We start from the raw sequence: 12,197 nt of genomic DNA on the forward strand, positions 1-12,197 counted from the left end.
TAGAACTTTTTTATAATCAACCTACTATAATTTGGCTAAAGAAGCTTAATTTAAATTATTTGCATCCATTTAGATCCATACCAAATCCAAATAGAGATTCAGCTAGAAATAGCTAAAATATGTCTATTTAACTATTCTTCATTTTACTTCAGCAATAAAGTACATTTACTTCCAATAATTATTGAGCTACTAAAGGATATAAAATCCTTAATTAAATGGAACAAATGTTTACTTATTATGAACTCCAAATACCAATTTTCCTTTAAGTCAAAGGTTCACTGGAACCTACAGGGAAGACAAATGTTAGATAATAAGTTACACTGTTTTGCATTCTCTAAGGAAATAATTAAGAATTAAAACCTAAAGGAGATAAGGGAATCCTGGCAATGGACTTTGTTTTCATAGTATTCTAATTCATTAACAACTTCCCCCAAATGTCTTAAAGTGATGCTTGTATATTTTCAAAGCACTTTCTCATATATAGTCCCATTTTACTTCAAAATTAAATGAGAGAATTTGAAAGGACTTACTCCAACTTATAAAAGAGCAGCAGAAAGGTTTTCTAATGATCAAAGCTAGTTACTGATGAATTATATTATAAACAAGGCTTTCTAATTCCTAATCACAACACTTTGATACGTTCTCAAGCAAGATTATATGGTTACTCTCAGGAACTAAGGGAAAACATTCTGTAGCACTACTGTAAGTATTCACTCAACTCCTGATCTTTAGCCAAAAACCAAAAGGAAGACCAGAGAGTCTAACTCTGCCAGGCAAAATCCTTACTTCGTTCCTTAGTATGTTTAACTTTTATTCACATCTCCTCAATGGCACCTGTAACTGGGCAGTGACTACAATAATCATTGACCCATTTCCTTCCCAGGATAAAGTACAATTCCTCAATGTCAATCATCAGGTCATGTTTTGTATTCCAAACTTACGGTATAATGTCTAGTTCCCAAAAAATGCACCATAAAATACCACATGAAGAACAAATATGATAAACTGTTTAAAAATCAAAGAAAAAAAACAGGTGTATACATCTATAAAATAGGGCAAGATTTACATGTGCAACGTATTGAGTTAAAAAAAAAAATGTACAGGGCAGCCCCAGTGGCTCAGCGGTTTAGCGCCGCCTGCAGCCCAGGGTGTGATCCTGGAGACCCTGGATCGAGTCCCATGTTCAGGCTCCCTGCGTGAAGCCTGCTTCTCCCTCTGCCTGTGTCTCTGCCTCTCTCTCTCTCCTCTCTGTGTATTCTCATGAATAAATAAATAAAATCTTTAAAAAAAATGTACAGATAAGAAAAGCAAAATAAGTAAGGTAATTAATTAAAATGGTAATTTATGCCCCCAAATTATTTCTCTACCAGAGTTCCTACTTTTTTTTATTTATTTATTCATGAGAGACACACACAGAGAGAGAGAGGCAGAGACACAGGCAGAGGCTCCATGCGGGGAGCCCGACGTGGGGCTCGAACCCGAGACTCCAGGATCATACCCTGGGCTGAAGGTGGTGCTAAACTGCTGGGCCGCCGAGGGATCCCCTACCTTCTAGTTTAAAAAAAAAAAAAAAAAAAGGAAAGAAAGAAAAGAAAAAAGAGTGAGGGAGAAACTAAGAAACAGAAAACCAAAAATATCTTATTACTTAAATCATGGCTCTTTTCTCTTTTTTTAAAGATTTATTTTTTTCATGAAAGACACATAGAGAGAGAGGCAGAGACACAGGCAGAGGGAGAAGCAGGCTCCATGCAGGGAGCCCGACGTGGGACTCGATCCTGGGTCTCCAGGATCACACCCTGGGCTGAAGATGGCGCTAAACCGTGAGCCACCCACTAAACCGCTGAGCCACCTGGGCTGCCCCAATTGGGGCTCTTTTCAAATTGACAACTCTATTGATCACAAATGTTGTCTTACCTCCTTAATTAGAAGCTTACAAACAGAAGGCACTTTCACAGTAATTTCATTTACTCCATAAAGCAATTTTCTATAACAGGAAAACATAATAATAGTGTTACATTATATTATATTATAATAGTATAATATATGGATGGCATTTCATTAGATAAGGTTCAAACCACAGATTGCTCTTAAATCTGGAACTTAAACATTCATGTTTCTACATACTTGTCTTCTACAATTTAATTTTCTACCTACACTATTTAAATCAAAGTAGTCAATACTGGAAAACTACACTTGTTTCATTCTGCCTCCTATCTCCTTATGTGACAAGTTATCTTTCCCACTAATCTATAATAACCATGTCTACAAACACTTTTTTTTTCATCCTTGAATATAGCAGACCTCAAAAATTTTGAATTGCAATTAATTTTTGCAAGAGACTAAATAAATATATTTGAGGGGTCCTGTACTATTTTTCAAGTGAGAATACTGTATTGAGAACGTTTTATTTCAAAAACAGTGTACATTTGACTTTTTAAAAAATGCTTTCAAAAAGTTGTTTAAATCCTTCCACTTAGACTCCTGGAAGTACTTTCTATACGACAGAGTAATGCATAACTCTTGCCTTTTATGAAGTGTAAGTCTGAATGAATTAATTTTTTATCTCCTAGCCTGTTGAAAAAACATGCTATTAGAATAGAAGAAAACTGCTAATTTTATTTGAGGCACTTATCCTCAAACTACGTAATACACTGGTATATTTTTATGCCACAGCAAATAATAACATGATTAAAAAGAATATGCACTCCAACTAACAATTACTCATTATGGTAAATTTTAAGTTCATGCTTACAATTCCCAATACATTTCAGAAAATCTAAGATCCTATCAATTATAAGCCATATCCATTATTTTATGTGCCATCAAGATAAAAATGCTCTCAAGTAAAGGATGACACACCACCCACTGTATGAAACATCTCCCCTTTAGAGATGTTAAAATGTGGAAAAAATATGCAACTTAGAATTGATGAAATATGGTATATCAACATAAAGGGACATCAACTTCAAAACTCCAGCGTCAACATTTCCATAATTCTTAAACTCAAAGACAGTCTTACCCAAATAAAATCAGTAAGTTGTCAACTACTATGTCTATAATATTTAAATACCTGTTAATATGTACAACTATATGGTAAAAGGGTGAACTATATATACTACTTTATTTAGAAATTTTGATAATAGATCTAACTTTAGTTGGATAAAAATTACCTGTAGGCATGCATCCCCTTTGTCAGTCCTGCACTATGCTTTTCATAAATTGACGTACAAGAAACACCTTCATCCAGTCCCCTAAATAAATCCAAAGTTTTTACTTTAAACAAAGTTTAAAATATCCAAATGTCTTAATGCCTCATTTTTCCATATCCTGATTTTAAAGTGACTTCCTCACAAACAGAAACCCTTAACAAAAACTGAGAAAATGAGAATTTTTAAATCTCAAACTCCTAAGATAAACAATAATGAAACTTCTAAGTCTCAAATGTGCCAAATTCTATATTATCCAATGTTATCTATCACATAAGATGGCTCTAAATGCTCAAGTTTATAATATTATTATCCATTAAGATTGTACCAAAACTGTAAGAGCTAATAAGTTAATAAAATTAAAGGTAAAGTATGGCTAATATAGTTTTCCCCTTCTTCAATTTTTTAAGCTTCATGTTAGAAATCCTATTCATTGATTTTTCTTTCTATAAAACCAACAATCCAAATCTGTTCCTGTTCTATTACAAACCTAGAAGTACAGAATTTATATGGATCACAGGTATTCTCTAAAATCTAACAATTTTGAGTTGGATTCAACCAACAGATATACCTCTCCCCCAAAATGTCTTAATTATGCTTATTTTAACTGAGATACTAGTCACAAAACTCTGAAGATCTTGCACATCATTTAACTCCAATCCTTTTCTACTTTTGTTCAGATGGAAAAACTAAGCTCCATAACTAACTGCCATCATTGGGATAAGTTTAAATTCTACAAGTTTCATTAGCTGGAAAATGCCACGAGGCAAATAAGGTTTGACATTTTTTTTCCCACTGAAGTTGATGACTTCTCCAAAAGCAACAGGATCAACTCCAAGTCTTTTTTAAAAAAACAAAATGGCAGCTCACTGGCCGTGTCCTACAAGGCAATAGTTCTTAACTAGGAATGGTCTTCAGAACTAGACATGTGGAAATGCCCAGGGCTATTCCAGAATATTCCAATTCTTTAGTGTCTGAGAAAAAAAATCCAGGCATGAATATTTTAAATGTTCATACGGTGATTCTCTTTGTATTGCTAATATTAAGAATTCCTTCAGCACTCAAGTAATAATAATACATCATAAGTTTTTATAATAATCACTTTAACAATAGCAATAAAAATAGAATCCTAATTAATCTAGTACTTATATAACTTGAGGCTTTCATAAAAAATAAATTTTAAGGGATTTCTCCAATTTGTCCTACTCAAAGCTTAACACTTTTAACAACATCTGAATCTTTATCCACAAGTTAAATTTCTGTTTATCTGTTACTCCATCCCTCAAGAACAAATAGATGGAACTGTCATCAATTTGGGAAATCAGACTTCAGATATTCTGACAGCCTATAAAGTATACTCAAAATTCACTTTGAAATGAACCCACAAAAAGAACTCAGATTCAGTGGATGGGGAGAACCATACTGTTTCTAACATGAACTATTTCAAACTTTTCTGTAATTTTGCCAAGGTACAGGTTAAAAGTAGGATTTATCCTAAAAATGGTTAATAAGTACCAGGGACTTAATAAGTGAATAAAAGTTATGTAATAAATACCGCTTCAATTTTATGCAACACTACAATGAATTCTTTATCTGGAACATTTTCAAGGTACTCATAATATAATCCAATCAAAAGAAAAATACTTACTTTAAAAAATCAAAATTGTGAAGGGTATCATTCCAGAAGTATTTTACACTGTGGTGGGTGAAATAACGGATCTGTGGGACACACACAAAAATGTTACATCAAAAACCATCATCACCCCCACAAAAAAAAAGAAAGAAAAAAAAGGCATCATCACTTGTTAATGATCAAGTTTACTAACACAAATCTATTTACCCATTAAAGTTAAAGTGATCACATACAAATGTAGTCTTCTTCTTCTAATAGTACCTAAACTGTGTTATTTATAGTAATAAAAATTTTATATGTATATGAATTTATCCCCAAACAAAAATAAAGTTTCTTTGACACTAAAATCACAATACCTGCTGTGGTTGAGTCTGTGAATATTTACTCATCTCATGCCTATTTTCTTCAGCTAAATTTTCAGTTAGATGAACAGTGTGGCCATTTGAAACTTTATTGGCCATAGATTTTGGACTCAAAAATGGGCGAGTTTCCAGAGACAGAAAGCGAATTTTTGCACAAAACCACATTCTGAATTCATCCTTATAAGAGAGAAAGGGATAACAAAATCAATTATGTATGTTACATTACTGCCTATATATATTTAATTCCCATTCTTTACATATTCTTGATTCCTAACTTCCTACTCACGAAATGTTAAACCACTTCTTTTTTTTTAAACCACCTCTTAAAGATGTATAAATTTGTTATAAACAGGAGTATCATGAAGTGCTTTCCATTGCTCCCCATTTTATGACATATTTCACTAATATCCCAAGAAAGATGAGTGTAATTTCTTAATTTACCCATCAATGTACTGAGACCAAAAATTAAAGCCTCTGATAAAATCCTTCCAATCAAGATTAAAACAAACAAACAAACAAACAAACAAAAAAAACCGGGGAAGCAGCAGCATCACATAGTAGAATGGGAGCTGGTCCAGTGAGCTGCCTGATACAGCCCCCCCTTAAACTGGCTGGTGACTTTGACAGACAAGCATTTAATCTCTGGGTACATCAAGAACTTTAAAAGGAAGAGGTTGATACAATCATCTTTAAGAATCCTTTATATTCTAATCCTTTATATCTAATCTATGATAATACTCACTTAGAACACAAATGCTTTTAGGATTACTATTCCTAAATTATATCCTAGCAGTGTTCTCCTCATATATTATTTTGAAACAAGTACACAAAAGCATTATTTTACTCCTCGAATAATCAACTTCCAATAAATACATAGACTTACAGTAGTCCTCAGCAGCACCACTTCACAGTCTCTAACTGCAGCTCTAATACAGGTTGCCTTCACCCGCCATTCGGGCATCCAGTAGAGGAGGAGGAGGAGAAAGCCACCAGTGCAAACCACTCCTAGAGAAACTACAGCAAGCTTCCAGCGACACAAATTATAGCCATAAATTTCCTGCATGGACATGGTGATCACAAAATTAAATATCAAATGATAGCAGTGCAAAATGCCAAAGTTTGTTGTTTTCCCAATGAGTATTAACTGTCTTGTCATATAAAAGGTAGTTGTTTTTTTTTTTTAAATAAACTTAATTTTGGAATGATTTTAGATTTGCAGAGAAGTTACAAAAACATTAAGAGTTCCTGTATACCCTTCCTCTGGTTTTACCCTTGGTAAACTTAGTACACTTGTCAACATCAAGAGATGTACCAATGTCGATTACTATTAACTACACCTAGTTTTTATTAGAATTTCACTAGTTTTTCCACTGTCTTATTTCTTTTTTTTTTAGAATTTTTTTTTAAGATTTTATTTATTTATTCATGAGACACACACACAGAGCGAGAGAGAGACAGAGGCAGAGACACAGGCAGAGGGAGAAGCAGGCTCCATGCAGGGAGCCCGACGTGGGACTCAATCCCAGGTCTCCAGGATCATGCCCTGGGCTGAAGGCGGTGCTAAACCGCTGGGCCACCCGGGCTGCCCATCCACTGTCTTATTTCTGTGTCAGGACATAAACCATAATATCACACTGTATTTAGATGAAGTTAAGTTTTAAATTTATTTTTCTCCCAAATGATTAACTAAATGTCTCAATACCACCATGACTGATCAAATTTGACCTCCCGAACCAAAATATTCCAGTTGTTTTTTAGCCCCTCCACTACCATAACCTAACAACGGTTGCCAAATTTAGCAAGTGAAAATGCAGGGGGCCTAGTTAAATTTAAATTTCAATAAAAAGGGGATCCCTGGGTGGCGGAGCGGTTTGGCACCTGCCTTTGGCCCAGGGCGTGATCCTGGAGACCCGGGATCGGATCCCACGTCGGGCTCCCGGTGCATGGAGCCTGCTTCTCCCTCTGCCTGTGTCTCTGCCTCTCTCTCTCGCTCTCTGTGTGTGACTATCATAAATAAATAAAAATTTTAAAAATAAAAAAATTTTAAAAATAAAATAAATTTCAATAAAAAATTTAGCAAAATATTCTTGTTTAGCCTAGCAACATATGAGACATGCTTATACAAAAAAATTTATTCCTTGGAGCACCTGGGTGGTTCAGTGGTTGAGTATCTGCCTTTGGCTCAGGGCATGATCCCAGAGTCCTGGAATCAAGTCCCACATCAGGCTCCCCGCATGGAGCCTGCTTCTCTCTCTGCCTGTGTCTCTGCCTCCTCTCTCTGTGTGTTCCTCATGAATAAATAAATCAAATCTTTAAAAAAAATTTATTCCTTTATTATCTGAAATTCACATTTAATGGGGTGCCTTCCATTTTCCCTAACAACCTTATCTCCCCGCTACTACAAAGAGCTTTAAAGTTGTTTTTTTATTAAGCTGATTTTTTTTTAAGATTTTATTTATTTATCTGATAGAGAGCGAGCACACACAGGGGGAACAGCAGAGGGAGAAAGAGATGCAAGCACCCCTCTGAGCAGGGAGCCTGATGCAGGGCTTGATCCCGGGACCTTGGGATCATGACCTAAGCCAAAGGCAGATGCTTTATCGACTGTGTCACCCCAGCGCCCCTAAACTTATCTTAAACCTCTTTTATAAATCAAAATTACAAATCTTACATTTGCGATTATATTTAAAGCATTAGCTAACATAACTGCTTCAATTATCAAATAAAAAAGCATACTCCTCTAAGTATTACAGTTCACAAGTCAAACAGGAATTATACTAAAACCAGCAAATAGAAACATTACATAATCCCCATTCAAAAAAACACAGGGCAAGGAAAGCACATTGATTTAGTGTTTTGTTGTTGTTTTATATAGTTTTCTAGTTCCCTTGGAATAATATTATAGAAATAATAATAAATTCTTCATACTTGACAAATAAATTATAAAAACCAGTTACCATTTCATCTTCTTGGCCCTGGTTGATAGTCTTCCTTTCTTCTTTGTCCATATCTACAGTGGTTTGATAGGTCTTGTGCTTCAAAACAGATGAAGATAACTGAGGGGAAGAAGAACAAACATTAAGGAATTCTATTGTATCTCAAAAGACTATATAACTTTATAGTGTAAGACTTTGTCGTGATACGTGTATCAAAGTTCAACTGATACGTAAGTACTCCCTAAACTGCTAGCTGGTTCTGATGACATTTTCAATAGTGTGCTAGTTCTTATGATACAATCTATCACAAAACCTGGCATATTTTATCAATTAACTTACACTAGCGATAGTCTTCGTATAAAACAATTTAAGTTCTGTGAGAAACTACTACAGAATCTTCCCTTTTCATTCCCCAGACTCAGAGATCAAATTAGTTTAACCATTTTGAGCTAAAAGTGCTTCACATAACTCAAATTTACTGCTTGCTTGAAGTACAGTGAAGGAGTACGAGCAGTGAAACCAACCCCAAAACCTCTCCATGATTATTAAATTAATCATTAAACAAATATTTACTGAGAACCTTTAACATGAATGGTAATCCTTGGCCAACAGTCAATTCCTAAAGAGGGGGTACCCCTATTAGAGATCACTCCCCCATTCTGATTCTAAGTGCACTAAGCAATCTTCTAATTGTTTGACTACCCATGATGTCTAGGAGAAAACTGAGCTGACAAATTTCCCGTATTAAAATAGGATACTATTGAAAAAAAAAAATAAAATAAAATAAAATAGGATACTAAAAAAATAAATAAATAAAAAAATAAAAATAAAAATAAAAAAATAAAAATAAAAAAGGATACTAACTTGAAATATTAGACATTCAGCCACACATTAAAGGGATTTGCAAAATATAAAACAATGTCTTAGGTATTTTTCAGAAGAATATAATTAATCTGCAATAAGCTTATTACTGTTATCGTTTATTAACATTGAGTTAATATGCTTAAAGACATATCAGTTCTAATTAATATAGTATCAACAGATATAACTCACATAAACAAAAGCTCTTTACAGTTCACAATAATTTTCAAGATTATAAAAATGTCTGAGACCAAACAGCCACTACTTTAGACTAGGATTATCTCCACAGAATACAGTGGGAAGATTACTTCTCTCATTCCAGATACCATCCTCCTACTCATCTATCCAGTGTGTAGCAAAGGTCTGACACAATAGACACTCAAAAAGCATTTGTTGAATAAATGATGTAAGGAAGATTTTGTGCTAAGATAGCAATAGCTATTTAATGTTTACATGATATGAATTAATAATTAAGTAAAACCAACTGCAGAATTTTAAACAAATCTCATATATAAAAGTACTGAAATATATTGATTTATATCATCAACAAAATGACCAAAAAAAATACTGATGCTTCCTGCACCAGTACTGAAAGATTTTGTACCTTCTGGTAAGCCCTATGGTTGGGGGTCATGGCTGAGTGGGATTTCTACAGAAATAAAACACAAAGCATTGATTACATATACATGTCATACATATTGTGTATAAACTGTTCCATATTACCTATGTTAATAATGTTATATGTAACATACACAATAATATGACATGTATATGTGATACATATTTTACACACACACACACACACAAGGAGTCAGTACCATCTTGAAAATGAAGTCTTAGAGATATCTGGTCCAACATCTCCAAAACACACATTATCATACCACCCTGTGAGCAATTTAACAAAAACTGCTTCTCACTCTACAGGTATGAAGTCATTCTACCATGGTAAAACCAGTTCATCAAATCAAAAGGATTGAGGTGGCAGTTATTCACAAGGGCTATAACCTACCGCTATAAAATACTGGAAGAGCAAGCCCGACCTCTTTCCCTGCAGAAAAGATCCGCTATTGTTAACTCAATGTGAAAGGCATAGCCCAATCCTGCAGGGAACCCAACAGTCACTCTCAATTGGGGAGATGAAGCTAGAAGTCTGGGGAGACATGGAAGTAGGCAAATTTGCAGGGCAGATTCTCACAGGGAAAGAACATGGAAAATATCCAAGATGGTTCCCTCAAGTCTTTAGCTGAGTACTGATCAGTGCACGTGTGTGAAGAAACTACTGAGGCCAGGGAAAGCACCATCCAAAAGGATTAAGAGGAAAAACTCATCGTGGCTCACACAGAGCTGAGAAGAGTACCCCTTCCTACCAACCATTAGTTACAAGGAACCAGGAAGAGCATTTAGATGGGTGTTGCTTCAGTAGCAGGATCAAATTAGTCCTAAACTAAAAGCTACTCCAGGGATGCCTGGGTGGCTCAGCGGTTGAGCATCTGCCTTCGGCTCAGGTCATGATCCTGGGGTCCTGGGATCGAGCCCCACATCGGGCTGCTTGCAGGGAGCCTGCTTTCCCTCTGTGTCTCTGCCTCTCTCTCTCTCTCTCCCATGAACAAATAAAATGGATGGATGGATGGATAGATAGATAGATAGACAGACAGACAGATAGTTAGATAGAGGGCAGCCCAGGTGGTTCAGTGGTTTAGCGCTGCCTTCAGCCCAGGGCGTGGTCCTGGAGAACTGGGATCCCCACGCTCCCTGCATGGAGCCTACCCTGCTTCTCCCTCTGCCTGTATCTCTGTCTCTGTCTCTCTCTCTCATGAATGAATGAATGAATGAATGAATGAATGAATGAATAAATAAATAAATAAATAAAATCTTTAAAAATAGATAAAAAAATGCAAGCTACTCTGGTCCTACCTAACACAACTTAAGATGTGAAATAAACTGTTCCCAAATAACTTAAGAACTTCACAAAATAAAGCTCAAGGCACTTACAGGAATACAAAATATCCAGTCCCAATTTAGTAACAATACCTGACATCCAATTAAAACTTAACAGGTATGCAAAGAAGAAAAGCCATATTTTTTTATAAACTTATTTTTTATTGGTGTTCAATTTGCCAACATATAGAATAACACCCAGTGGTCATCCCATCAAGTGCCCACCTCAGTGCCCGTCACTCAGTCACCCCCACCCCCCGCCCACCTCCCCTTCCACCATCCCTAGTTCGTTTCCCAGAGTTAGGAGTAAAAAAAAAAAGCCATAATGAGGAGAAATCAGGAGAAAAAGACCAAGAATGACACAAATAATAGAACTGATAAACAAGGACATTAAAATAGCCATTGTAACTGTAGTCCATATAATCAAAAACAAGAGGAAAGACTGAAGAGATTAAGTACAGACATGAAAGATATAAAAAAGATCCCACTTGACTATAACATAAATAGTATCTAAGGTGAAGAATTTACTAGATGGGATTAGCAGCAGATTAAATACTGCAGAAGAAAAAATCAATGAATTTGAAAACAAAGTAACAGAAATACCAAAATGAATAATGAACAGAAAAAAAGACTAGAGGGAGAAAAAGCACATAACAACATCAATAAGCTCTGAGACACCTGTAAACACCCTAATATATATGTTAAGGTAGGAGGGACCAAAAATATGTGATGATATAATGGCCAAAATTTTTCCAAATTAGATGAAAAACTATAAGCCTACAGATCCAAAAAGTCCAACTAATACTAAGCAAATAAACACTGAAAAATTACACCAAGGCATGTCATTATCAAACTGCTCAAACTGAAAAGAATCTTAAAAGGAGCCAGAGGAAAAAGATGTGTTATATACAAATGAAGACAGATAAGAATGACATCAGATTTCTTGCTAAAAATAATGCTGGTAAGAAAAGCTGAGCAACATCAAGAGTATCTTCCAAAATCAAAGGTGAAATACAAACTTTTCTAGACACAAAACCTGGAAAAAAATCATAATAAGCAAACCTACACCACTATCCAAAAAAAGAAAGTTAAAGAAAGTCCTCAAGTAGAAAAATGGAAATGGAAATATGGATCTCCATGAAGGAATGAAAAGCATCAGACATGGTATGTATATGGGTAAATATATATAATAGCACAAACAGGGGAAGAAATGGAAGTATAATATTATAAGGTTCTTAATAGTATCATTTGCAGGTAAACT

The 12,197-nt window shown here is 35.0% G+C and overlaps 1 protein-coding gene across 8 annotated transcripts in view; it reads right to left on the reverse strand.

Annotated features, from left to right (window-relative positions):
• The window catches only part of ATP13A3 (ATPase 13A3), a 97,216-nt gene that overhangs the window by 61,262 nt on the left and 23,757 nt on the right, over positions 1-12,197 (reverse strand). For 7 of the 8 annotated variants that reach the window (XM_077884068.1, XM_077884061.1, XM_077884062.1 and 4 more), the window contains 6 exons: positions 8,159-8,257; positions 6,085-6,258; positions 5,196-5,378; positions 4,855-4,925; positions 3,171-3,251; positions 1,915-1,984 (listed from right to left, as the gene is read on the reverse strand). In XM_077884068.1, coding sequence (XP_077740194.1) covers positions 1,915-1,984; positions 3,171-3,251; positions 4,855-4,925; positions 5,196-5,378; positions 6,085-6,258; positions 8,159-8,209 — 630 coding nt within the window. In that variant the 5' untranslated portion in view covers positions 8,210-8,257. Of the gene's footprint in view, positions 1-1,914; positions 1,985-3,170; positions 3,252-4,854; positions 4,926-5,195; positions 5,379-6,084; positions 6,259-8,158; positions 8,258-12,197 lie in introns of those variants that run through there. The other variant, XM_077884066.1, reaches the window with a different exon arrangement.

The sequence above is a fragment of the Canis aureus genome, chromosome 35 (assembly GCF_053574225.1).
Source record: "Canis aureus isolate CA01 chromosome 35, VMU_Caureus_v.1.0, whole genome shotgun sequence".
Taxonomy (NCBI): domain Eukaryota; kingdom Metazoa; phylum Chordata; class Mammalia; order Carnivora; family Canidae; genus Canis; species Canis aureus.